General features: G+C 51.1%; 11 protein-coding genes across 11 annotated transcripts; 7 read left to right on the top strand and 4 right to left on the bottom strand.

Annotated features, from left to right (window-relative positions):
* Positions 1-1629: 1629 nt before the first annotated feature.
* Positions 1630-3231, top strand: CCOS01_10432 (major facilitator superfamily transporter; the record flags this gene model as incomplete). The annotated part of the gene is made up of 1 exon (XM_060458587.1): positions 1630-3231. One exon carries the CDS (start codon positions 1630-1632, stop codon positions 3229-3231), a length of 1602 nt encoding a protein of 533 aa, XP_060310389.1.
* A 542-nt stretch (positions 3232-3773) lies between these two features.
* CCOS01_10433 (uncharacterized protein) lies at positions 3774-4631 on the bottom strand (the record flags this gene model as incomplete). The annotated part of the gene is made up of 1 exon (XM_060458588.1): positions 3774-4631. The coding sequence occupies one exon, from the start codon at positions 4629-4631 to the stop codon at positions 3774-3776; it is 858 nt and encodes a 285-aa protein (XP_060310390.1).
* An 835-nt stretch (positions 4632-5466) lies between these two features.
* Positions 5467-7132, bottom strand: CCOS01_10434 (major facilitator superfamily transporter; the record flags this gene model as incomplete). The annotated part of the gene is made up of 4 exons (XM_060458589.1): positions 5467-5657; positions 5729-6155; positions 6213-6674; positions 6731-7132. The coding sequence occupies 4 exons, from the start codon at positions 7130-7132 to the stop codon at positions 5467-5469; spliced, it is 1482 nt and encodes a 493-aa protein (XP_060310391.1).
* A 1208-nt stretch (positions 7133-8340) lies between these two features.
* Positions 8341-11059, top strand: CCOS01_10435 (homeobox and C2H2 transcription factor; the record flags this gene model as incomplete). The annotated part of the gene is made up of 3 exons (XM_060458590.1): positions 8341-9916; positions 9977-10901; positions 10954-11059. 3 exons carry the CDS (start codon positions 8341-8343, stop codon positions 11057-11059), a joined length of 2607 nt encoding a protein of 868 aa, XP_060310392.1.
* A 669-nt stretch (positions 11060-11728) lies between these two features.
* On the top strand, positions 11729-12586 carry CCOS01_10436 (uncharacterized protein; the record flags this gene model as incomplete). The annotated part of the gene is made up of 1 exon (XM_060458591.1): positions 11729-12586. One exon carries the CDS (start codon positions 11729-11731, stop codon positions 12584-12586), a length of 858 nt encoding a protein of 285 aa, XP_060310393.1.
* Positions 12587-12997: 411 nt separating this feature from the next.
* CCOS01_10437 (uncharacterized protein) lies at positions 12998-13168 on the top strand (the record flags this gene model as incomplete). The annotated part of the gene is made up of 1 exon (XM_060458592.1): positions 12998-13168. The coding sequence occupies one exon, from the start codon at positions 12998-13000 to the stop codon at positions 13166-13168; it is 171 nt and encodes a 56-aa protein (XP_060310394.1).
* Positions 13169-13996: 828 nt separating this feature from the next.
* CCOS01_10438 (enoyl-CoA hydratase) lies at positions 13997-14973 on the top strand (the record flags this gene model as incomplete). Its single annotated transcript, XM_060458593.1, has 2 exons — positions 13997-14001; positions 14100-14973. 2 exons carry the CDS (start codon positions 13997-13999, stop codon positions 14971-14973), a joined length of 879 nt encoding a protein of 292 aa, XP_060310395.1.
* Positions 14974-15541: 568 nt separating this feature from the next.
* Positions 15542-17011, top strand: CCOS01_10439 (arrestin; the record flags this gene model as incomplete). Its single annotated transcript, XM_060458594.1, has 1 exon — positions 15542-17011. The coding sequence occupies one exon, from the start codon at positions 15542-15544 to the stop codon at positions 17009-17011; it is 1470 nt and encodes a 489-aa protein (XP_060310396.1).
* Positions 17012-17344: 333 nt separating this feature from the next.
* Positions 17345-19124, bottom strand: CCOS01_10440 (cytochrome P450; the record flags this gene model as incomplete). Its single annotated transcript, XM_060458595.1, has 3 exons — positions 17345-17516; positions 17583-18820; positions 18894-19124. 3 exons carry the CDS (start codon positions 19122-19124, stop codon positions 17345-17347), a joined length of 1641 nt encoding a protein of 546 aa, XP_060310397.1.
* An 896-nt stretch (positions 19125-20020) lies between these two features.
* On the bottom strand, positions 20021-22484 carry CCOS01_10441 (oxidoreductase; the record flags this gene model as incomplete). Its single annotated transcript, XM_060458596.1, has 4 exons — positions 20021-21118; positions 21330-21390; positions 21686-22035; positions 22092-22484. The coding sequence occupies 4 exons, from the start codon at positions 22482-22484 to the stop codon at positions 20021-20023; spliced, it is 1902 nt and encodes a 633-aa protein (XP_060310398.1).
* Positions 22485-24211: 1727 nt separating this feature from the next.
* CCOS01_10442 (uncharacterized protein) lies at positions 24212-25223 on the top strand (the record flags this gene model as incomplete). The annotated part of the gene is made up of 2 exons (XM_060458597.1): positions 24212-24443; positions 24514-25223. The coding sequence occupies 2 exons, from the start codon at positions 24212-24214 to the stop codon at positions 25221-25223; spliced, it is 942 nt and encodes a 313-aa protein (XP_060310399.1).
* Positions 25224-26290: the final 1067 nt, after the last annotated feature.

Genomic DNA, 26290 nt, shown 5'->3' on the forward strand with positions numbered 1-26290 from the left:
TGGGTGCGGAATATCGGGAAGCCTCTTTAGTGAGCCATGCGTTGTCATCTGACTGGTTGATCCTCCGCGGGTCTGATGCGAGATGCGCGGAGTATCGCACGACAGCCATGTTCTCCCAGAATCGTCATCGTTGACAGACTTACTGAGCGGTAATTATCCAGAGACTCCGTACTTGCGCCCGATAACGCCGGCTAAGGGCTGAAAACCTTTGACAACAGCGTCAATAGCCAGGAGGTGGGGTGTTGAGTTCAAGATTGCTCAGTACTCCAAGTCTGTTCGCCGCAGCCTTTGGGGCATGACTGTGGCTCACTCGTGCGACGAGACTGTTCGAATGTGAATTGCACTAGTCGCAGCCAAGAACATCTCCTGATATTTGGTACAGCTTGAAGACTGGGCAAACAAGCCACCTGAAAAGCGTACGGGTTCTTCCATCGCGCACACACGTGAGCCGTCCCATTATGTAGTTACACCATACTGGACTTGAGAGGAACCTGGAGGGAGGTAAAACGATTACCAAACTTGAAGGCTGCAGCAGCATTTAATAGCAATGATAAACTATAATTATACCAAGCTGGTAACTTACAGACTGCCGATTGGCTTGTTGTCCTAGGTCGTCATCTTTCAATGACCTGCGATGCTCTTCAGCGGTCCAGCTTGGACGAAGTAGATTCAGAAACTAGACGGGAAAACCTACGCCCCCCCGGGATCCCTTCTCAGAATAGCGGAATACAATCATTTGAGCGCTTTTGAAAATCTCATCAATACCGCGACTGGAACGATGAGGAACATTAACCAATTGCAGGAAGGGTCGCAAAAGACAGAATCCACCATCGAAGCTGTCCCAATCTTATGAGATTCACGTTCTCATGAAATGTCTACGCATTTCACGTGTCTGCGCCATTGCATGCGTCTGGAAGTTGCCTTGCTAGTCTCATCAATTGGGAAAGGCGTTCATGCGAGTCCATCGTCTTGCCCGCATGACGGGACCTCGAGGGTTGAGCTAAACCATAATGGCGGAACCCAGAGAACCCAGGGATGTACTCAGATAAGAGCCCACTGAGAGAGATATGCTATTGAAAGCGTCAGCAGAGTATTGAAGTCACTTTTATAGCTTCCGGAACCGACTCAAGCCGCCATTTCATGGTTTTCACCGCTCTGGTTGGCCGTGGCGTGATTCTCCGAGTCGAGCCATCACGCTGGTGAGCCGAGCAGGTGGGGTACAAAATCTTCAATAGGCAACTTTTGAAGGCTTGCACCATCGGGTTCACGATGACGTGCTTGTCAGAGTAACACGAAGGATCAAAAGTCGTCTGACATTTGTCTTGATACGTCGGTTTCTGGTGGATGCGTCGTCTCTTATCGGAATTATGTGGATGTCGTCAGTGAAAACTTTTGGTATTTGCACCTTGCGTATGGATTTGCCCAGCCATGAGTAACGAGGCGTTGCTGATGGTGTGCTCTAAACGCTGCTGTGATGCTGCAGATGCAAGTGATAAGAGCAAGCATCTTTCCTTGCAACTTTACTACGGATTACTTCTTGCGGACATTCTTTGTCAAACTTAATGCTGCCTGATCACTGATTGACAAAGACTAGTTGCATTGTCGTCTCGTAACTCGACAGTACAGACTATGGCCGACCACGACATCAAGGGAGTGGCAGAGCCACCTGCTACAGATGATATTTCCAATTCAGACGAGCGCTCCGCATCCGTGGCGTCGAACTCGGCGGCGACGGGAGCAAAGAGCTCGGAGCAAGCTGCCAAGAGCCTTCCGAAGACTGGCGCTGATGCTGCCCTCCAACTTCTCAACGAAACTGGCCCTCTAGCCCGCACTATTGACCCAGAGCTGGATAGAAGGCTCAAGCACCGCATCGATACTCACATCATGCCGCTGATTTGCATCGTATACTTCTTGCAATATATCGACAAGACAGCCATCTCATATGCCAGCGTCACGGGCATTCAGCAATCCACTGGCCTCCACGGGAACCAATTCAACTGGGTTGCTTCCATCTTCTTCTTTGGTCAGCTCGCTTTCGAGTTCCCAACCATCCGACTCATCCAAATGTTTCCTCTTGCGAAGTACACCTCCATCAATATCATTTTATGGGGCGTCGTCCTAGCTTGCCTCGCCGCATGCAAGAACTACGCTGGCCTGCTTGTCTGCCGTTTTCTCCTTGGTGCGTTCGAAGCGGCTGTAGTGCCTGCATGGGTTCTCTTCACCTCCCAGTGGTACACCAAGCAGGAACAGGCATTCCGCGTCGGAATATGGTTCTCTGTCTGTGGTGCAGCTCAAATGTTTGGTGGCTTCTTCGCATATGGCGTCGCAACACACGTCGGAAAAGACCCCAACGCAGCTTTGAGGGGTTGGCAAGTGATCTTCTTGTTCCTTGGTCTGCTGACTGCCCTCGTTGGTATCACGTTCTTCTTCATCATGCCTGACTCGCCGGCCACTGCCAGATTTCTTTCTCAGGAAGAAAAGGCGACTCACCTTGAGCGAATCCGGGATAATGAGCAAGGTATTGGCTCGCAGGAGTTCAAATGGAAGCACGTCAAGGAGGCATTGCTCGACGTAATGACTTGGCTTTATGCTTTTTGGATCTTCGCGGCCAACATCCCCAACTCTATTGCAACCAGCTTTGGCAACATCTTAGTGCGAGGCATGGGATACACGAGTGAGGAGTCGCTTCTTCTCGTCACGCCACTCGGGGCTTACGAGATCGTGGCGTTGGTCGGCCTGACTTGGCTAGCAATGAAGACGAGACAACGACTCTACTGGTGCATTGCCGGTCACATCCCTGCCATTATCGGTGCTATTCTCATGGCTACAACTTCGAAGGTCCCAGCCTTGATCGGGTACTACACTTCAGGAGGTATCCCAATCGGATGGACGACGATTCTGGGACTGCAGAGCACCAATGTTGCAGGTTCCACCAAGAAAGTCACCGTCGCATGCATTGGGACCATCGCATACACCATTGGTAACATCATATCTCCTCAGACCTTCCAGGCCCGGGATGCGCCTAGGTATCTCCCTGCAAAGATATCCATCTGCATTATTTACTTCTTGGTTACAGTCGACTTATTCTTGATGCGCTGGGTGTTGGAGAGAAGGAACAAAAAGCGTGATGCTGAAAAGGCGGCTTTAGGAGATGCTTATAAAGTGGAGGAGAACCACGAGTTCTGGGATTTGACGGATCTCGAGAATAAAGAGTTTAGATATGAGTTATAAGCTGAACATTATTGACGAATGTATCTTCGCCGTCTAATAGTACGTCCCTTGAGATACATGTTTCTTTTCATATATAATCTCGTCTCGCAGCTTACCAGACCTCTTCCACTGTCTGTAGTTACATTAAGATGCTGTCATTGTCTTCGAATTGTTGCACAGGTGAAACCTTGGGACGAGTCAACTAGGTGCAGAGTCGATGTTGGTTCCACAGTTTAGTCAAGAGACTCTTTGAAACTCTGTGACTCGGAATCAGTAATGATACACCGCATTGAGACCCAAATCAGTTGCAGAATGTTTCTGCACTCACCCATGGTAGCTTTCCGAATGTCTATTCTATTAGCTAGGGGCTTCACTAACGATGAATCGGCGCCTAGAGAGTCTTGGTGGTTATAGTCATTCTCCTTGGTGGCAGCCCAAGACGTCGGACGGCCCTGGCTTCTCCACTGGTTTCTGTCTAAGCGTCGCGATGGCACCTGGCTGTCATACCATATTCTTCTCGGCCCAAGACTTGATGTTGATGTTCTGTATTTAGTGCGTTGCCCTCAAGGTATCGTGTTCATCGTGGTAGCGAGTGTAGCATTGTTGGCGAAAGACTTGGTTGCATCCTTCGGGATGTCCTCCAGCTGATGGCAGTCGCACTGCTTCATCCGTGTGAATGCCAGAAGCTTTTCCAGAACCGCGAATTCAACTTTCAACTTGATGCTGTAGACGATGGGTTTGCTAGTTGTCTGAAAGACGAAATAGCCCGTGTACTCCAGAATGACGAGCCCGGTGTCGAGGAGGAACACCAGCACGAACATACTGATGAGGAAGCTGAGCAGGACCTTTGCCTCCTGCGCCTTGAACTCGAAGAGGCTTTTGAAGTTTCGAAATCCGGCCCTGACGAAGATTCCGGTGATGATCATTTCCTGCAGAGTAAACACCATCAAAGATGCCTTTTCGAATATCTTGAAGCGGGTGTCCCAGACTGGGCTATTGCCTGCCCAGACTCCAGCGAAGAGGACCGTCTGCGGAATGTGAACGCAGAAGAAGGACGTTATTATCAACGCTAACACCAACTGGATAGTGATGCGATTGTAAACGACGAGATGCAATCGTGACCACAATACGACGGACTGGCCCGTGACCATGCAGTACCAGCCAATATGGGCGAATATCCCCGGTATCACCGTTTTCGTCGGCTGCATAAACCGACCTAGGCCGCCACACGCATGAAGCAGGATGCCGGTGTTGGCAACTAGCATGCTCCAGAAGTATCGTCCGCTTCGTCGGCGAAATCTCGCAAAGATTAGGACGTATAACTCGAGGGCGTTATAGATACCAGCCGTCGCTAGGCACGTAATCGCGATTGCCTCCTCAGTTGACAGGTTCTGACCTATCGCCCCCTTGACCTGCGCCATATCTCGGGGCGAGGGGGCCAGAGAGGCCGCTTTCTTTGCTCAAGCTCGTACACAGATCGATGAATGATTCTTGTTTTGACCCTGTAATATCGTGAAGTTAGGTGTAAGCCCAATAGAAATAACTGGAGCAAGCGGGGCCGATAAAGTCCGAGAAAGAGGACGTGATTAGCGGCCGGACCGAGATGGTTTTGATGTGTTTCACGGAATGCTATCATGGGGGAAGACTCGGCTGCCCCCGACCTTCTCGCAATAGCAAGGTTCGCCCGATCGAGTCATTGAAACATCTGACCGTTTTGCCAAGATAGCTTGTAGGTACACTCGGGATCGCACTCTTGGTCTCTGCCACTTCACAAAGGTCTCAGTTCGTCTTGCTATCCGTGCAGACAATAATAAAGGGACCGAGCGAGAGAAATCGCGCTCCCTATCAAGCCAAGTATGCCATCCTGCCATGATTCTCGCTTCCTTTTACGTCAAGTTTCATCATACTCCCCCAAAGTTCGCTGCGATTGCTAGTATTGGGTTTTGGTTCGCTGTTGAGTAGCTGCTTGGTTCACTTGGCGATCATTGCCAAACCTTTCCTCGCCTTGGCTGAGCTTCGCTGTATCAGATTGGACATTATATGCATAATACTTACTCGGAATCACTTCCAGGCCCGGAAGCCGAATCATCGACTATTGAGCATTCAATAGCCCTACGCGACAGCGGTATGTGAATGGATAAAGATGAGCCGGCTTAGTGAAACTCAATGCGGAGGTAGTCTTGAGACAAGATGAGCCAAGAATTATCATCCCATCCAAAGCCACGTGGGACCATTAGATCTAGCTGCGATTCTACTTCAGACCGCTTCATTGACTTTGGCATCTTCCTTTGAGGCAATTATGACGACGCAGTATACAGCAACCGCGGCGAAGAATACAAATAAGGCAGTGATTGTACTGAACCAGCCGACGCCAATGCTTTGAATTGCAGGCAAACATGAAGCAGTACCGACAGCTGCGATAGCGTATCGGAAGAAGTAGTTTCCCGCTGGATGAACACAAAAGTTGTTGTTATTTTGATGTATAAGGCAAGCTGTAGTGTGTAGAAGAGGGACGAACCTATGACTTCGGCGCTCCGGCCTTTGAACACATCCAAGCAATACGTGTTGATGCTGGGAAATGCGATTACCTGGGCGAAGCCCTGGATAAACATGCAGATCACCGGAAGTGGGATCCCGCCGACCGCCTTCTCAATGGACCAGCCGTAAATAATGATGCAGATAGGGATCACAGCTCCCATTGCCACGAATGAGCTCCTCAGACGGTCCTCGGGGACTCTACGACCCCTGATCTTGATCCATTGCTTGACAGTTCGGTCGGCCCAGCGTCCTCCGGCATACGTGCCAAAGAAGAAGCCACACCCTGGTGCGAGGAAGAAGAGCCCTGATTCGAGAGGCGACGTCAAGTGAAACCTAGGGTTAATGACGTATCGGATAGGGGTGAGCAATGCTTGCATGTTCCACACTAAGGCCGAGGCAGCCATTCCCTAGGTCGCATGATTAGAACGGTGAATGATATAGAATAACTTCCGATTGTAGCTTACAGCCACGAAGAGTTTAGGTATCAGCAAGAGAGCCAGTACACGGAACGGGTTTGCCCAGTCCCAGACCTGAGCTACCTTTGCCTTAGTGCTCAATCCCTTCAACTCGTCTGAGCGCAGTCGGTGGCTGGTTTCTGGGAGGAATGCCACCGCAAGGATTGCCGTGAGCCCGGCGAGAGCAGACTGGAACCAAAACAATGATCTCCAGCTATGGAAGTTCACCATAACGCCACCGATAAATGGGCCAAAGCTCTGACCGATGAGAGTGCCATTGAGGAAAAATGCAAGCGCGGTGCCTCGTTCCGTGGGCTTGTAGATGTCGCCGATGCAACTGGAGCCGAGCACCAAATATGCTGTTCCCGTGAACGCCGAAAACATACGGAAGACGAAGAAGGCTGCAAGGTTTGGCGACAAGGCCGTTCCTACATTGAAGGCAAAGAAGGTACATGCTGAGACAATGCAGGGCTGCGTGTTTTCTGTGAGCTCGTGCCGAGATATTGAACCGAAACTTGTCAACCTACCCATTTTCGACCGTAAACTTGACTGATAGGGCCCCAGAAGAGGGTGCATATGCCCATGAATAGAACATAGATGGCGTTGCTGACGTTGATGGTAGTTCCAGTTGTGTTGAGATCGGCAGCGATTTCGGGGATGGCAGCTAGAAGCAACAAGGAAGAGACCGTCGACGCAATCCCGCCGCATGCTACAACGGCTGTTACGAGCCTCTTCTTGGCTGGCGTGAACCTGTTGTAAACAGCCTCGGTGTCTTGGCGGCTTAGACTAGCATCGTTCACGTCCACGGCCGGCACAATACTGCCACTCTTCTCCGCATTGGAAGTTGTCGGTGCCAAGTCCGGGGTTTCGGGCCGGCCGTCGCTGCTCGGCTCCGGCTTCTCAGACTGTTTGACTTCGTCGTGGGACATGTTTGCGGGCTGCCGATGTGGGACGAGAGACCTGGCTTGGCTTTCTCCGTTCGACCATGCGGGGATGAATCTGAGAAAAGACCGTGACTTGGCGACCACATAGCACTGCCATTGCGCCAAAATGAATGGGAAATCCAAGTTTTTCAGAGCTAGCTGCCCGAAAAACTCGGCAAAGAAAGGACGTTGACCGACGGCATTGCGAAGAATCCACCCGGCGGAAACGTCTACCACATTGCACCTGGCTGACTTTTCCGACCTCGGTGACTGGACTGATAGATCATCCCTCGGAATAGCCCAGTTGTCCCCGCAAAATTGGTAGATGAATTGCTTCAAACAGAAGCCATCACTGCGTCCCCACGAATCAGACACCGCCTTGCTGAATTCAAGGTAGCATTGTTGGGGCGCGGGGGTTAGCCGCAACGGACATCTCCCGACGGGCTCACCCCGTGGCGAGCAATCGAGGCCAAATGGGTGGGGTTGACCGAGATCGAAACCAGCGCGGCAATGTTTGTGTCCTTACGATCTTTTGTGTGGTACCCAGAGCTCCGAAATCGGCCGGCTCAGAACGAACGGCTCGGTCGCCGAATGCTCAGCCGAATTTGGTGTCGCGTGGTGTCAACGGACCTGTCGACCTGTTGTCCTGTGCCGGACTCGGCTCCGGTGGTACGGAATCGTATTTTGAAACAGAGGTACGAAAGACATTGTGTGGTTGAGCCGCATCTTTATCCGTAAACTTAAAGGGAGTGTGGTAGCAGAGTGGTGCGTGGAAGGCAGCCGATCACTTGCTATTCCTCAAAGTCGCGTGTGTAGATATCCAAAAAGAAAAGCGAGAAAAAATATCGCATAACCTGTCGCAAATACAAGAGCTCTACGGGGTTCATCCACAGCACATCAACGTCAATTAAGCTTCTCCAGAGCTGTGATTTGGAAGTTAGCCCGCAATTCTCACCTTATGGGAGGAGATTGACGAAGAGCGATACAGAGTAATTGAGAGGTGTGCCGATAGCCGGGCTGATGATGACCCGAGCAAAGGAACAAGATTCACTGCGGGGTGCGGGCACAATATGACTGGCCTCCCTGACCATCTGAAAGCAGAGAGTTTATTCGGGGAAACTTTCATCCTATCTGCTCTTGGACAGCACTAACAGATGCCACTCCTCCGACGTTGACAAGCTGCATTCTTAAGTATTTACACAACTCGCACAACGATGGACAAGGGACCGGGTGCAGCCAATGATACGCAAGCTCTCAGCATCGACGACTTCACCGCCGCGCTTGAGTTGGACTTCATTACGTCGAACTTTGTCAACAATCAGCAACTCGACATTACCAGCTTTGGAACTGGACAAGACGAAACTTCACAGAATTTACAGGGCATTGGTTCTATTGAACCTCTCAGTGTTCTTGGTGTTGAGTCATCTCATCAACAAGATGCATTTGCGATTGGCCCCGCCCCAACCGCTCTTGGTAGCCAACATGTCAGCATGGACTTTGTCGAGAGGCAACCGGTGAACAACGCCAACCAATTTGACGAGCCTGGCGTGTTTATGTTCTCAGAAGCCTTGGGCGACGGAGAGCCTATGGGACACCTATTTGGCAACGAAGGGAATATCATACCATCACTCCAGCCTTCAGATACCACAACGCCGCCGAAGATCGGAACTCGCTTCTCATCCAAGTCCCTCCGCATTCTAAAGACATGGCTGGCCAACAACAACCATCACCCGTACCCAACCACCGAGGACATGGAAATATTGCAGCGGCAGACTGGCCTCAGCAGACAGCAGATTACCAATTGGCTGGCCAACACCCGCAGACGGACGCGCTTCAAAGTGCCGCCAAAACGTCCGCCTTCTCCGGCGATTACCTCTTCAAGAACCATGCCCATCGACATTCCTGCAGGCTCCAGCCTTTCCGACACCTTCCAACATTTGAATCCTCTCCAGAGATGGCAGGTTTCACCTCCAGAGCATGAACCTGCGTCCGTATCGGCTATTGCCAACGCTGTGTCTGGATTTTCGTCAGAAGGGGAAGACTTGGGCGACCGATCCTTGACAGACACCATTCCGACGCGGTCCTTGTACGGGCAGTCTTCGGCAAGCAGTGCAGGAACGTCTCACTCCAGTAGAAGCTCGGCCAACTCAGCATATTCACACAACTCTCACACGTCTCTGAGGTCTCTCGAACCCCTTGTGAAAAGTGCAGTCAAGCGGAGGCGGCGTCGAGCGCTGGCGAAACGCCCTGAGGCCAAGGGCACAGGAACCCTTTGGCAGACCAGCAACACATATCAGTGCACGTTCTGTACAGAGACGTTCAAGACCAAACACAACTGGCAGCGTCACGAAAAGTCGTTGCATCTCTCTCTCGAGCGCTGGGAATGCGCTCCGACCGGCGCGACTGTCCCTGACGCCATCGGGCAGCCGGTTTGCATCTTTTGCAGCGAAGCGAACCCGAATAAGGAACATTTAGAGAAGCATAATTATCAAGCATGTAGGGACCGTCAGCCTGAGGACCGGACATTTTATCGGAAAGATCACCTGCAGCAACACTTGAAGCTGGTTCATGATGCCAAATTCTTGAGGTGGCCTATGGGAGATTGGAAATACGAAAGCGAGATTATACGTTCCCGGTGCGGCTTTTGCGGTCACACAATGTCTTCGTGGACCGACCGGATAGATCATCTGGCTGAGCACTTCAAAGACGGAAAGACGATGGCAGATTGGCACGGTGATTGGGGATTCGACGACAATGTCTTGAACATGGTCGAGAACTCGGTGCAGCCTTGTAAGTGCCGCTGTGTCGTTAGAGAACTCAAGCATGCAAGATCTAATCGGTGCTGCCCAGACTTGATTCACATGGAACGCAACTCGCCATGGCCTTTTACAACGAAGCAAGGTGTTCCAGAGACACCGCCCAATGCCTACGAGCTGATCAAGCTAGAGCTTGAACACTTTTCCGCCGAGCACCAAAACACCAAGGACGAGATGCCTACGAATGCAGAACTTTTATACGAGAGCTGCTGCGTCATTTTTGGATGCGACTCAATTTCATTTTCCAAGAGACCTGCAACGTCAACCCAGAGCTGGCTGCGAGATCTGCTCATGTCATCCGAATCCATCGTACAGCAGGCGCGGGTCCGACCGATGAAGAATAACGCAAGGTCACGATTCACGTATCTTAGCATAAACGGTAAAGCGTGCATCTTTGAGGCCTGCGGTTTGGAAGAGCAACTGCAGAGCTACGTGGAGATATCCAAGTTGATTGAGCCACAAATTTCCGACGACGAGTTGCAACGAGAGGCCTGCAACATCGTCGAAAGAATCGAGGCCTCTTCGCTCAATCCGTCGGAATTCTTTACAAACTTTTTGTTTAGTCTCATCAATGGCTCTCCTCACTGGCTTGCCGCATTCCGTCATCGGACTGGACTCTCGCCGTCGGAGGCTTCGAATGCTGTTCCTCCCTCCAGCGTATCCGAAGGCCTTCTAGGCTCCATAGCAGCTGAGGCTGGCCTTGAGTTTTCGGGGGCGAATCTTTCTTCAGGTAGTACACCTGATCCGACACAGGTGAATGCTAGCGGCGGTAAGACGGGCGACATCAGCAAGGTGTACTCGACCTCCTCGTTCTTCGTCAATGACGACAATTGCTATAGGAAGCTCATGAAAGAGCTCACTCGTTTCGTGACTATCACGACGTCGCCACGCAATCCGAACCGGCGAATCCCCACCGATGCCGAACTACAACATCAGGCGAGGTGGATTTCCTTCGAAGAGTAATACCTCTTGAACGTTACCTATGATAACTCAGAGCTAACGATAGCTTAGTGACGATCCATGGAATCAGACTCCAGCGGACAACCCAGACTGGCTTCGAGACTTCAAGCGCGAGATGGGCATTCTTGACGATGACCCAGGATTGAGTCCTTCGTGAACAAGATTTTCGCCTCCAATGTGGCTGCAAGAGACTGGGCTATCAATTCGTTGGACTGCCCATGGTTCAAGGTGCATAGCTTCTCAGCCCCCATGCGTTAGACTCCACGCGAAAGGCGTAGCATTTAACCCTGTCAATCTCTGTATTCTAGAACAGGAATCCACCATTGAAGTCCTTAGAGATGATGACTCGAGAGACCTTTGAACAAATAATGTTCTCGCTCACATCGCAGCGATACCGGCCAAATCCACACGCGCCCTGCGCATTTGGATCACAAGTAGGGCGTAGGGAGCAGTTGACATGGATTTTATGGGGCTTATCCGCAGGGACTACTCCGTAACCTGTCCCATTGATAGAATTGCCGCCCTAGGGCGTGAGTCTATCTCGCTAGAACCACTGATTCATCCACCCTCATCGAATTAATTTAGAGATTTCGAAAGGTACTAGTCGTGTGTGTAGTATTAAAGCGAAACTTTTGTCTTTACTGTATCCATGAATATCTTTCAATGGGAAGACGTTTTCCCGAATTTTCAAAGCCAACGTGTTATCCATCTCACGCAGGGTAGTGTAAGATTCGAAGGTTCCGGTGCTTATCTTCATACGTGTTCATTCCTCCCTATCGCGTTTTCGACCACCATTCACAAAACTTCGAAGACCAAGTTTTGGACAATGCGTGTTGGTTTTCTGGGTTTGGGGTTCATGGGCACCCCGATGGCCCTGAACCTCGCTCACAAATTTCCACTGACCGTGTGGAACCGGACTGCTTCCAAATACCCAGCGCTCACAAAAGTTGGTGCTAAGATCGGCGATACACCGGCGGCGGTGGCCCATCAATCTGATGTGATCTTCACTATGCTCTTCGACGGCCCAGCGTTAATCTCGATTTTCAACAAGGACTTTAAATCGGCACTCCGCGGCAAAACTTTGATAAACACGAGCTCGATTCCGTTGGAAGTCAGCAGACAGGTAGCGGATCATGTTCACAAAGCGGGAGGCAACTTCCTCGAAATGCCGGTCAGCGGCAGCAAAATCCCGGCGGAGCAGGGTAAATTAGTGGGTCTCATGGCCGGCGATCCGGCCGTGGCGGAGAGCATGCGGGCGGTGGTGGAGCCGCTTACCACCGCTGCCGTATATTGCGGGCCCATCGGCTCAGGCCTAAAGACCAAGTACGCGGTCAATCTCTACCTTAACACCATGACGGTCGCTCTTGCAGAGTCGTTCAGTCTCGCTCGGGCGCAGGGCCTCGATCTCGATGCTTTCGGACAGGTACTCGACGCCGGTCCTATGGCTTCCGCATATTCGAAGATCAAGGTCGCCAAAGTTGTCAATGGGGATTGGGACCCACAAGCATCTATGAAGGATTGCTACAATAGCATGCAACTCATCACCGAAGCCACGAAGCGGGCGAACGTACAGTCGCCTCTGGCAGAGTTGTGTCGTTCGATCTACGGCCAGGCGAGCGATGCCGGCCTGGGCGAGGAGGATATGATTGCGGTGTACAAAGTCTTTCAGCCAACCCCACTCTAGGAACAAATGCAAGGAATACCTGACATCGCTCAGACAAAGGGAGCGTTGCTCGGTCTATGGAGCCAACAAATCTGGAGCTTCTTGAACGAGCCTCTACCCTCGAGAAGCCCGAATAACGGGTGGGGACAATACCGAGAAACCGCCAGTATGACGTCGGACACACATAGCAAGCCAGCGACTGTCCTTGATGGAGAAGACCAAGCCCATCAAACATCTACTCATCTACGACCTCAGTCTCCTCGAGTAGTCTGGGACACCGCCAACTATACGGTAGAACATATCAAAATAGCAAAACCGGAGGGTACTGGGCTCCGAACGACCAGAAACAGAATGAGGGACTCGATCTTATTCACCCTGCTCTTTTGATACTTCTGGATACCCGCTTATCTTTCATTCCCGTTAAGGAAGACGATGGGCCTGGATGAGTCCTCGATGTTGGAATGGGGACCGGAATTTGGGCCATTGACTTTGGGGACCAGTACCCGAAGTCCAAGGTCAATCCAGCCTGGCTTAGTACTATCGAACATCGAATTTATCCTTGACGATTGCACTTTGAATTGGACTTGGCCGGTGAGAAAATAGGTCGAATACTTACTACTTGCCAGGGACGCAACATCAAGAATCTCTTACAAGAAACTGGAGTCGTTCACATTGTGGAACCAAAAACGAAGGCACCACCTACGAGTGGCCCAGCGACCCAAAGCTAGAGGAAGCTAGGGACTTATTCCAGCTTGCATTCCATGGAAGTCTTTCTATTTTTGGCATGTATCTTCTTACACAAGTTCTGAGATTGACACGCAAAGATGTCGACGCATTGATATGATATCAGAGATGCGTGAGGAGTCCCGAAAGAAATCCAACTGCCATTGGTCCGAAGTCTAAGTGTCTAGTGATTCAAGCTTGAACCCCATGAGCTGCCTAAATTTCTGTAGGACAATCGTATATGGAAGAAAACCATAAGCCAACTAGACCGTCTGTTGGATTCCGCGTTGATAAAGACTGCTTAAGGTATGGTGTGTAACCTTCATATTCGGGGGCTTGGAGAGCGGTCCAAATCCCAGAGCTCGGGCTTGGGTGAGAGGGCCATTCTCGTGGCTGACGCTTGGCGGAGTGCCCAGGGAAGATCTACGAACTGGTCTTCCGGCGAGAAAACGAATTTTGCAGCTAGCTTAACAAGCAGGTCACTTTACTGGACCTATCTACATTTCGATGAACTCTGGATCAACACGTGCGATGAATGTCAAGAATGAACGATACTCGGTTGCCGTCGGCTCAGCTATCAACGGAGTAGTCCGAATGCCACATACCCAAGTGGATGAATCTGGATATTTGGAGACCGGCATAGTCACAAGGCAGCTCAAGGTTTTCGGCCATGATCATAGCGGGGAAGCTGCAGTAAGACCGGTCAAGATGACGTAGATGGAACCGTGGAAGCGGTAATCATCTATGAACCTGACCATTCTCTTCGCAGGTTTGAAGAAATTAAAATTTCACTCTGACATCAAACAATAAGTACCGTCGCGCAATTAACTTACTTTAAGATCGCACAGAACGAACCACAAGCAGTTCAAGTGACCAAGTCATCCGATGGTATTACCACCATAACCATCAACCGAGAGCACCGAAGGAATGCAATCGATGGACCAACTGCTCACAAACTCACCGACGCCTTCTTAGCTTTCGAAAACGACCCTGTCCAGAAGGTGTGTGTCTTCAATGGAGCAAATGGCACTTTCTGTGCTGGCTTCGACCTCCATGAGGTCGCAAAGTATGGGCATGGGTCTGTGAAAGGAGGCTACAATGGGCCCATCATCGAACGCAGCCATCGAGTTCAAAGCCGCAATATCGGGCCCATCGGCCCATCACGAATGCAAATTAAGAAGCCAGTCATCAGTGCAGTATCAGGGTATGCTGTTGCCGGAGGTTTGGAACTTTCTCTCCTCGGAGACATCCGTGTTGCTGAAGATGATGCGGTCTTTGGAGTCTTTTGCCGACGGTTCGGCGTCCCTCTCATTGACGGCGGCACTGTTCGCTTACAAGCCATCGTGGGTCTCGGTCGAGCCCTCGATATGGTACTCACCGGCCGCGGAGTATCCGCAGAAGAAGCGTTGCAGATGGGCCTGGCTAATCGGGTTGTGCCCAAGGGCCAGGCTCTGGCAGAAGCAACAAGTATTGCTCGACAATTGCTGGCGTTCCCACAGGCCTGCATGAACACTGACAGAACGAGCTGTTACTACTCGACTTACAACGCTAGCTCATTCGAGGATGCTCTGAGCAACGAATTCGACCAGGGAATCAAAGTGATCAACATGGAGAGTGTTCGGGGTGCAACGGAATTTTCCAAGGGAGCGGGAAGGCATGGAAAGTTCGAAAAGGCCAAGATTTGAGGCTTTGGCTAGATTGACGGCAGGTTGGAAACTGGCCGGGTCAAAATGCCGACATCGGAATCTGCAAACTTTAGGGAGCTTAGCCAGCACAGAAACCTGGCTGTTTTGAACTAGTGAAGGGCGCAGAATGTCATATGGGGACCTTGTCAAGAGTGCACGCGTTTCGGTGACTGGGGCGCCAAGTGGCCCACGTATGGAACAGGGTGAGCAATAGCCTTGGAGTTGGGAGTCAACTATGACTACCATCCATGAGAAATATTTAAATTGTTCTTCGCTGATTGGTAAGAAAAGTAGGGAGCAAGCGGATTTGAGAATTCGGACTTTCTCAGCTCACCAACGGAATGGATTATGATATTGCTGCGGAGTAGTCGGCGTAATCGGCGTAGAGTCAAGCACGCAAGTAGCGAAGTCTTTGTAGGCTTGCACACATCTAAAAATGAACTAGCTAACCTATCCGAGAATAGAAGTCTTATTCTCACAGTATTCATAATTACTTTGAAAAGGCCATGCGTTTCAGTTCTGTCCAATTTCATGAACTCCGAAATGTTGCAGAATCCCGTGCTTCAACATGACAGCCAACCAAGCTGGCTCCAATCACCGATCCAAGCCGTCAGCTTCAGCTTTCAGGTCCAGTGCTTCTGCCGCACTGTCAGGCGGAATATTCAATGAGAAGGGAACCATGCGAGCAATCGGAAATAAAATGATGTCGATGACAAAACTGATCGGCATGCCAACGAGAAGTGACGTAGAAGTTCATGTCGACCATCATTACACGTCGAAGATATACTCCGCAGGATCCCAGGTTTCCGGCACCGTCAAAGTAAACACGCAACAGGATACAGCTTTCGGGTTCGTCGAGATTAATCTCCTGGGAAAAGCCATTGTTCGACGGGAAGATGTCCACGTCATGACCGAAACGATACAGACACTCTTAAAGCTGTACATGCCTGTACCCGAATCGGCTTACCCTTCAACGAGGTTATTCAGACGTGGACACACTTACTCAATACCCTTCAGCTTCATCATTCCGCATCAACTCACCAGCAACGTATGCCAATACGAAGTCCAAACAGAAGCAGTGCGGCACCATCATCTCCGCCTGCCGTCTTCATTGACCGGATTTGAGAAGGATGATTTAGCAACAAGTATGGCAAAGATACAATACAGTGTGAGGGCCAGGGTTTTCAATATCGACGATGGTAGTACCGTACAACTACCGGCACCGATTCTTGAGTCTGAGCATCCGATTAGCATCCTCGCGCCATCCCCGGAAGATCCGCCCCTAATCCTCGACAACCACGACCTTCATTACGTTCTCGAGAGTACCAAACCTGTCAGAAAGAACATATTCTCTGTACCTACAGGCCAGATCACGGCCAAGACATCCCAACCCCAAGCTATCCGGTTGAGCTCTGATGGACACGCGGCATCCAGTTCGTCAGCCTACATCGACATTGCTTTCTGGCCCACGGCGCCAGATATGCTACCGCCGCAGGTCAAGATCAAGTCTACGAGTATATTGGCGCAAAACTGGGCTTCTACGCGACCGGCACAAAGCTTTCCCAACGTTGGCGTAAATCGAGAGCCAACAACACTGTCTACCCCTACTATCGTCAACGCCACAAACATAACACCGTGGGTTCAACATGTTCACATTCTGGAGGATGGAAAATCAGGAAGAACTAAGGGAGGTAATCGAGGATCGAGAGACATCACGGTGATACGCAACAGCAGCACCCAGGATGACGGTGTACCAATTACATATACATGTTCGACGCAAGTCGATTTCGGACTGCCGACCTCAAGCCACGTTTTTCCGCCTACATTCCACTCCTGCTTGATTTCGCGGACGTATACTCTTGAGATCAAGGTCACGGCGGGAGGAGCTGAGCTTCCCCTGTTGGTGCCTGTCCAGATATTCAAGGAACAAGAAAGTGGATGCTCTCAGGCGTCCACAGAGTCGGAGTTGCCTAGCTGGGATAATGTTGGAGGCGAAGCTGTCTACGCACGTTTGAGGGAGCATCGCCGAGCGCTGTGAGGGAACATCAATCCACATCACTAAGCGGCCGAATCCAACCAAAGACGACGACTAGTCCGCTACAAAGAGCAAGATTATCTAGCGAACTTCTTAGTTTGAGATTCGGAGTGATTGGACGAGAGCCACATCCATAGATCATGTAAGAAAACAGGAAGGCGCGGCTTAGAAAATGCTAGATACCAGGGACAATGAGCCAGGGATAATGAGGGTAAAACTACGCTATATTGATATCTTGTGCACGATTAAGTATGTCGAGTTCTGTAATCCATTCCTGTCCAAATACGCCAGTCAATCATGATATTCGTTACCATCAAATCGCTGTCACCATCCTATTTATACAGTGCCTTTCCTGCGCTTCAGCTCGATCTTTGCGTCAACAGGAGGGACAACAGTGACGCCGACCCACTGGTGTTTGGGCCTCTCGGCCAGCGGCTTAACGTCATAATTGAGGAACAAGTTGGCAACTGCCATCTTCAGCTCGTGGGCGACGAAGAAGCGGCCAGGGCTGCATATCGTTAGTTCTTAGACGATGGCGGCTATATGAGAGATAGAGAGAGAGAGAACGACTTACCAAGCGTGTCGTCCGTGGCCGAATGGCAGATGAGCATCACTCGTTGTGACCATCCCAAGGTTCTTCAACCTAAGCCCCTCGTCCAAGTTGCGGTCAGACTGCGGTTTCGCCTCGTACTCCTCCCTCTTCCTGCTCGTCCGGAAGGCGTCGTACTCCCTCGCGTTGGGGTTCAGTTCGTCGTCGTGGTGGAGGCCTTCGAGGTTAACGGTGAGAAACGTGCCTCTTGGCAGATGCCACCCCTCTTGCTCGTTGGTGATGCCCTCCTTGGCAATAACCTTACGCTCCATCAGGGTACAGCTAAAGTTGCTGAGCCTTTGGCTTTCACGGATTGCGCTGTCAAGGCGATACAGCCGCGATAGTCCATTCTTTGTCCAGCTGCCGCCCTCCTCGCGAAGAACGCGTTCTGCCTCTTCCCGGATACCCTCGATATAGCCCTTCGCTGGGTCGGAGCTCAACAAGTCTAGGACAATGCTGTGGCCGGTAATGACGGTCGTGTGGATCGCGGCGAACTGGATCGGCAACAGTCGCTTCGAAATAACGTAGGGGTCAAGTTCGAAGAATTTCTTCTCAGCCTTTGCCATGCGTATATCCCAGGTGATGAAGTCTTCGGGCGCAACCCAGCTCTCGTAGGCCGGATCCCCCGCCTCCTTCTTTGCCATATCGTCGAGTCGTTTCCTAATTACCGGTAGGCTGTGCTTCGAGGCTTTGCGCCAAAGCCACCAATTGGGTAATGCGATCAAGGGTCCGAGGATGGGCAGGATGGTCTGGGGAACCATGTGCAGCGCAAAACAGTTGAGAATGACCTGGTCGACAAACGAAACCATAGCCTTGCAGAACTCCTTGGTGCGGCATACGCCCTCTCCCACGAGCATGCGATTCGTCACCGGCGGCACGATCGTCAGCCAGGCGTCCCAGAGGTTAAGGGTCTTCCAGTCCTCGGTATTCGTGCCAAAGGCCTCGTCGACAGCGACGGAGACCTCTTCTTCAATCGCGGGAATCAGTGTGCTCAGGTGGCGGGCCAGACTCTTGTGGATTACCAGGGTATGCCACACATCATCGGCGTAAACCTTTCCAAGGAAGTTGTAGTCGCTGTAGAGGACATCGTTATGCGCTTCATGGGCGGAAACGACTGAGTCAGGGTACTCGAGGAGCCATTTCGTGAGGGACTGCGGGAGGATGATGTCGGGCGCTCTACTAGCGGCAGCGGGGACTACGAATGCGCGGTTCTGCTTGTTGTACTGCATTGTCGCATACAAAGTCAGTGTCTCTTCTGGCCTGACCAAGTCGCTCGCGCCGGGAATGATAGCATACCTTCTTATAGCCCTCAATGACCCAGTCTCGGTAGCGAAACATGTAGTAGTAGAAGTTCTTGAAGCGTGCGACGGTGCCCTTGCCATAGCCCACAACGGGAATGTTCTCTGGGTATGTGGGCTTCCATGTGTGATCGAGGATGAGCAAACCAACAAAGACGATAAAGAGGGAGCTGAAGACGCGCCCAGGCGTCAGCGACTCGGTGATTTGGGCGTGAAGACTGCCCGCCATGGTGACGTAGTGTACAGCAGAGCTATCGTTCTCTGAGCATCGTCGTCTCTAGCTTGCAGAGAAAAGGGACTGAGATCAACCCAGAGTGTAGGAGTGAGACGGAGATGTGTAGGTGGAATTTCGGACCTTAACAACAGACCGCTCAGGAGTCGACGATTGGTAATGCTGGTTTGGGCTTTAGGTCATGACGCGCTGGCTGCATTGGCGGCTAGGCTAGAGCCTGTCATTTGGACGGGACTTGAGCTGCCGGCGGATACCTACAGCTCTACTTTAATCAGGTAGCTACATTTCTTTTTCAGCTGCCTCCAATAGTCTCTGACAACGAACAACATCCCCTCCAAAGTTCCTAATTATGCCCCTCGCTGGGCACCGTTTGCTCCCCACTAGAGCTCTTGATTGGAACTTTGGGAGCATGTCTGTCGAATCCTGCCTGCTTAAGCGAGGCACGCTGTGACCTGTTTCAGGTACGTGCCGTCTCATCTTTGCTCTGGGTCGCGAGGTAACCTAACACGATGGCACCGGATTCACTTGCAGATCATGTTAGTGCAGGTTCGTGGAGGGGTGGAATAGCATATGCAGGGTATCGCTTCCTCTTGTCTCGAACCTTGCTTGGAAAGGCTAGGTGTATCGGGGTGGTCTCCGCCATCGCACTCGTATTGGCCGTGTTTCTCAAGGGCAAAGAAGCGGAAAAGACATAAGGTCATCCTTCACACAAACCGAGAGCTGTTGAATATCGAACGAAAACGAGCTTATTTTACTCAATGCCTGTCTCCCGTGCAGCACAGGGGAGTCGTTGGTGAGCTTCTGAAGAATTGAGTTGGAAACTTCCAGCCCTCCATGGATTCTCCTTGAGAGCAGTGAAGGCCTTCCTCATTTCTGCATGTGGCCATCCGTTGTCATCTCAATGAAAGCTTGCCCACCCTTCCGGCTGAGCCGGACGCCCAGCAGACTCGGCCGTAAACGCACTCGACAGCGTCGAACGAGCCTCTGTCAAATGTAACCCAAGTCTTTCCAGCATCAAGCGTGATGTCGGAGCCAGATGGTCCAACTGCGACAGCCACCCCACACAGCCCCGGGGCCCATGATGAGCCCGATCGGTATCCGCCCGGAAACACCTCCGACGCGGTCCAGGTCTCTCCGCCATCCTCGGACCATGCTGATGTATGGAGTGAACCATTGACCACGTTGAAGTCGCCTCCAGTTGCAATGCCGTTTTGCGCGTCTCTGAATCGTACCGAGAACACCCCAGCCGAGGCACCACCCGCAATCGCACTGCTCGAGACATCCCACTCATAACCGTTTGCGCTCTGGAAGATCCTGCCGGGATCAATGCCACCCGATGCAAGATACCAACGACCCGCTGCGGTAGAGATGCAAGTCCCGCTGGCTGCGAATCCGAATTCGCCCTCTAAAGCAGAGGGCATGCCGCTGGGGTCCACGATGGTCCAGGTGTTACCCCCATCGAGCGTCTCAATCAATCGAAACTTGCCATCGACTGGGTCGCTCACGGCAATGCCCCTCTCATCGTCTTCAAAGTCGACGCAGTTGAAAAACGCCGATGCCTCCTCATTGGCGAAACTCTGCGTCCAAGACTCTCCTCCATTCTTCGTGATGTAAATGCGCGAGTCCGCTCCTTCGCCAATAGATAGGATGATTGCCTTTTCGGCCGAGAAGGCCTGCACGTCACGGAACTGCAGGTCGGCGTCTTCGGTCGACAATTCGGGACCAACTGATTGCCACGAAGCACCGCCGTCGGTGGTGCGAAGAACCGTTCCTCCTGTACCAGACACCCAGGCTATTTGGTCCGACACAGGTGACAATCCTCGGAATTGTTGTTGACTGTTGACCGGTAGAATGTCCCATTTTAGAGTCAGGTTCATGTTCCGCTCATGGACACCTCGCGTCACTGCAAGAGGGGACGCGCTCGCGACAAGAGTTGATATGAGTGCAAGAAGGCGCCTCATCATGGCAGTATAGAGTTGGGATTGATCAGTCTGATAGGGGTAAGAAGAGGGGACCGTTCAAGAGAATTGGGTCTGTACCTAAAGTGCGTATACATTTCAAGGCGGGGTTCGGGTTGGTTTGTGGTAAACCAGCCTCCTCATTTCGGTGATTGCCATCTCAACATCCTTTTTGCAGATCACTGACGACCTTCCAATTTGGGCCACATCGTCTGGCGATGTTTCTTCGTCCGGACCCACTCACCAGTGCCATGGTCCTGGGATCTGTCATCATAGAAACACGATCGCTCGTGTCCTCGATGCACCTATTCCTAGCTTACAATGTGTGTCCAAAATACTTGATTTGGGTGGTGCTTTGCAATTCTTTCTCATCGTTTTTTTCACTCATTGGCCTCGGCTAGATACTCAAGCATCACTGTGCAAGCTCCAGAAATGTGTGCGTAGTAAAAAATTCAACCACGGCCTTGTTGATTCTCAACTACCACAGTCACCCCTCAATTGATGGTAGGTATGTACACATGCACCAGATATCATCGAGTACCAAGTCCTTTCTGTTCTGTGAGAACTTTGGGAGGTTCTCGTCTGTCCAGCTTCCCTCACTTGCCTCCTGTAGTGAATTCGCCGTTCGCGATAGCGTCAGTGATCTCTTCGTCAGCGCTGAAGTAGACGTCTAGATCGCTGCGTTTCTCTAACAAGAGGTCAACTACCATGCGGCCAAAAACGATCTCGCCAGCTTCCCCCAAGTGGGTTCTATCGGTGCTAGCCAGGTTATAGTACTGGGCGTTTTCCTCCCCTATGGCGTTGACATAGTCGGTACTCGCAAGGTTGAGATCAAGCCACCTAACGCTGCTGGCCTTTGCCGCTGCGATCGTTTTGCCCCTCCATTCAGCAAGATCTCGAACCACTTCGCCATCTTCGAAGCGGCGGCGAGTAAGAGACGTGATGAAGATCTAGGCATGGTATTAGTCGCCAGATTTGGTACACTGCAAATGAAGTGCGAACCCACCGGAGTCGCCCCGGCGTCCTTGAGCTCGGTCGCGATATTAACCAGATTGGCCCTGAACTCATCCAAAGTAAGACTCTTCTGGTCATTGTGGCCAAACTGGATAGTGACAACTGGCTCGTAGTCTGCCCTAGTGTCGTTGATACCCTGCAAGAGTGAAGCCCAGCGGCCGTTTGACTTCCAGGAGACGGTGGTAGAACCACTTTTGCCCCTGTTCTCGCCCTTTGCGGGGTCTTTGAGGTAAGACAGGAAGCCGTCACCCCAACCTCCATTGACCGCCACGGTGGAATCGCCGATGAGAAAGAAAAACGGCGGCTTCTTGGCTCGAGCCACGGCCGACCCCATGGCCATCGTCGCCGCCAATGCGAGAATTGATGTAAAGACGGTGGATCTCATTACGCGAAGTTTATAAGCTGGAAAGCTAGTTTGTGATTTTGTTGACGATGCCTGAATGCACTTGGTTCATCAAGCTTGATGACCTCTCGGAATTCTGAGAGTTCTTCGATCTGACTTTCGATATTTATAGCTTTGATAGCCCCCTCATACGTCTCTCATGAGCATACGACCTCTCATCTTTGAGGACTCCCATGATGGTCACGGACCATATGATGGCTGAGTCCACCAGTTGAGTCTCAACCTTTCGACCGAGACGACATGTCGAGCTGAACTGATGCCATCTCATGTACATTATTGCGCGTAGACGCGGGGTCCCATGGTGAACTTGCCGGCATATTTCGTTTTTCTCGGAGCAAAGGAAACTTTGGCATCCACGATCAACGCATATCCGGGCAAAACATTCGTGCCAACCCTTTATTGCAGCATTTGTAACAAATTGGAGTTGCCCGCTCTTTGGAAGAGACACCCGCACAATCATTGCCCCGAAGTGGCATCCATATATTGAACTACATCCCTGTAGATGCTGTCTTCGGGCTAATGCGGGTCGCTCCGTTCAACCATACCAGGTTCCTGGCCACCTAGTGTGGGTGTTTTCAGGTGAGCCGTAGTGATCGTCGTCTGCGCGTCCAGATCTGCCGGACTGACGGGGCAAGTCTGTCGGATTCCAGGACCAGGTTGGAAAAATAAATTTCACATTCCGGACGAGATGTCCGATACGTGCAGTTTATCCATGACGAGGTTCCTGGCCTGGAAGATTGTCTCCCAACAAAGCCACCCCCATGAACTGATATTCCACATTACAAAGATGAGATTGAGAGTTTTTCGTGGAATACACAACTGTCAATAATCTGAAGTGTGGATATAGTAAAGGTATGGAGCTTTGCTGCTTCGCCCTGCCGGCAAGCGGAAAGGTGAACTACGGAGCATTTGAGGGATTCATCCGTTTCTGGCTAGTCAGATTCACTCAAGCCAGGAAAGTATTCACTACAATGATCTTCTCATCTGGAGAAGACATAGGAGTAGGTAGGTCGAGGTAACATACGTTCTTAGGCCACTATTCCACATGAGGACATGAACAATGGAGTAGGCCCAAGGCAGATACGAAGCGATGAAGACGGATTTTAACTGAACCCACATCTAAATAACCGAATCTGCCGTAAAGAGGTTTCACGAATAAGGATGAAAGAAAGATCAGGTTCGATCATCAAAGCATGGCGTCCTCGTGGCAGTAGGCTAGGACCAAGTCTAAAGTTACACCCGTGCTCCAACTGTCAGCGTGTAAGCGCGCAGGAATGAAAATTTCAGGATCGGCGTAACGCCTGTCCACTGCATTCTGATGGGTTTCACCAATACGCTAAACTTCTGAAAACGTGACTGTCATCCATCGGATTCCCACCTGGGCTCTTGGCGTGGGGATAGCTATACCTTAATCAGACTCAAACCCCTGCGTTAAGAAGCGTGCCCACATCTCAACATGCGGACTGCTCCGTCAAACCCGCACGAGGGGCATCAAAGGGGTATCGAGCGGAGAAGTCTTAAGAATTGCCAGGGAAACATATTGAGTCTTGAGGTAATAGCCAGTAGTCCAGCTTGATTATTGTCTTCACCTTTTGCTTTCGCTCTTGATCATACACTCTTCAGTGTCGTCGCCTTTCATACCAGCCTGCCTGCATCTTACTCGCTCATTTGAGAACCGACTTGAGCCAATCCTCCTCTACCTTAGCAACATGAAGTTCGCGAATATCTTGGCAGTTGCCGGTGCAGCTGGTGCCTACACCGTCACCATCGTTGACAAATTCATGTACAAGAATATCGATCCTGTGGTTATACCCGGCCAGTATGCTAGCCACATGCACACATTTTTCGGTTCTGATGCTGTGACATTGAACACAACCACCTCCAAAGAGTTGCAAGCGGGCTGTGCCACAGCGGTCAACCCCAACGACTACTCGTCTTACTGTAAGTCAAGCTCTGTCAAAGAGATAATCTCTATCAAGATAGGAAAGTCTGCTTGTTAATCCGAAATTAGGGGTTCCTACCCTTTTTTACAAAAACGAAACCGCCACTGCCCCAGTTCCCATCAGTCGATTCAGTGCCTACTACGTTGCAATCGAAAAGGCAGAAGTCGCCATTCCACAAGACTACAAGGCTGTCGTCGGCAACGCCTCCGCAAAGTCCGAAGCTGATACCGAGCCTCTAGCGGGCATCCAATGGTTCTGCGAGGGTGGCCCCAGCGCAGGGAAGGACGTCAATGGTTTTCCGTCCAAGACCTGCAACACCCATCTGCAGACGATCCTCTTGTTCCACGACTGTGTCAACCAAGAGACACTCGAATCCACATACTCTGGAACCCAACACTGGACCGCCACCAGCAAGCCTGCCAACCGCTGCCCTCTTGATATGAAGAGGATGCCCCAACTGCGCTTCAGCATCCGCTATGATCTTCGCAAGGCTTTGCCTGACGGCTGGGAGGGAACCGCCCCTCTGGAACTGGCTTGCGGCCCCGCCTATTGCACCCACGGCGACTTCATCAATGGATGGCTTCCTGAAGCTGCCGAGAACATGTTACTTGCAAATTCAAAGAGGGATTTTGCCGGTGTAGATGGTCCTGCAGGCAAATACAGTGCTGGATCTGTCTGCGGTGCTCAGAACGCCACTGACGCTGATCCGGAGAACGGCACTTCCGACTATCTGACCAGCAAGCAGATTCTCCAGAGGCTTATAGACCAGAAGGCTTGATCAAGTGGATTTTGTTGTATTTGTTCGGCTTGGTCAAGTTTTATTGTGTACGCTTGATAGCCGACTTTTCCTCATCAAACCTACGATCGTCCAAGACGACGAGAGGGAAGGTGGTTTTTGCCTCTAAATCTGCGAAGACCCCTTACATCTAACCAAAGTCGTCTTATAGACTATTATATTGATTCCTGGGCCTCGTAAACTGATAGTGGCCTTAGTTGTGTATCCTTTTTCACTGCTCTTGTATTACTACTACAACATTACTTACCTTACTTAAATCAATAATAATTGGGCCCATCCCCATTCCATGCCCGAACACAGCTTTTGCGAAGATGCTGCATAATGTATCACCTATGCAAACCTATGATTGAACTCAAAACGCAGATCCTTATGCGAACTGTAGCGGTCAAGTGTCTTGGAATTGGAAGGCCGGATTTGACTTGGGTGCGTTGAGTGAAGGGGTGGTCTTATATCCACTGTGTTTGTTGTGTACAGCCATTCAGTACATAGTTTGTAGATCAGTTATCTGGTACAGTATGGCTCACCAAGCTTTACAGCGTTAGGCACCCGATAGACCACGACCTACGTCCTAGGGTGCTGGACCTATGCGGCGGCTTCACCACAATCAACCGAAAAATGCGTAAACGAACCTTGTCATCGGAAGGAAAAGGCACGATTTCATTCCGAGAGTCTCTACCTCAAGTGTTTATGCAAGTTTGCCCTACACGGTTTAGTGAGGACAGTACTTGATTTCTGGGAGAATCATAAATTACATGGAATAGTTTGTCTACCTCAATCGGCCGAGTCGCTTCACTTGGAACCCTACGGGTGTCACTCATTCGGAAACTCTCACCTTAAGCCCGATAAACTGAGCCTATTCGAGGTCAAGTGTCTAGATTGAGTAATAATTACCCGGGAAGAGAGACAGCGGTCAACGGTGGAGAGCGGCGGAGAACGGTCGCCAGGGTCGATCCCTCCAAGCAGGGGCTGCTGAGCTGCTAAACCCTGCTGCGCATTAGTTGTCTTTTCCTTTCTTGTCTTTTTTTTTCTTATCTCTAAATGAGCAAACC

This window comes from Colletotrichum costaricense (assembly GCF_030867565.1).
Source record: "Colletotrichum costaricense strain IMI 309622 chromosome Unknown Scaffold_11.1, whole genome shotgun sequence".
NCBI lineage: Eukaryota > Fungi > Ascomycota > Sordariomycetes > Glomerellales > Glomerellaceae > Colletotrichum > Colletotrichum costaricense.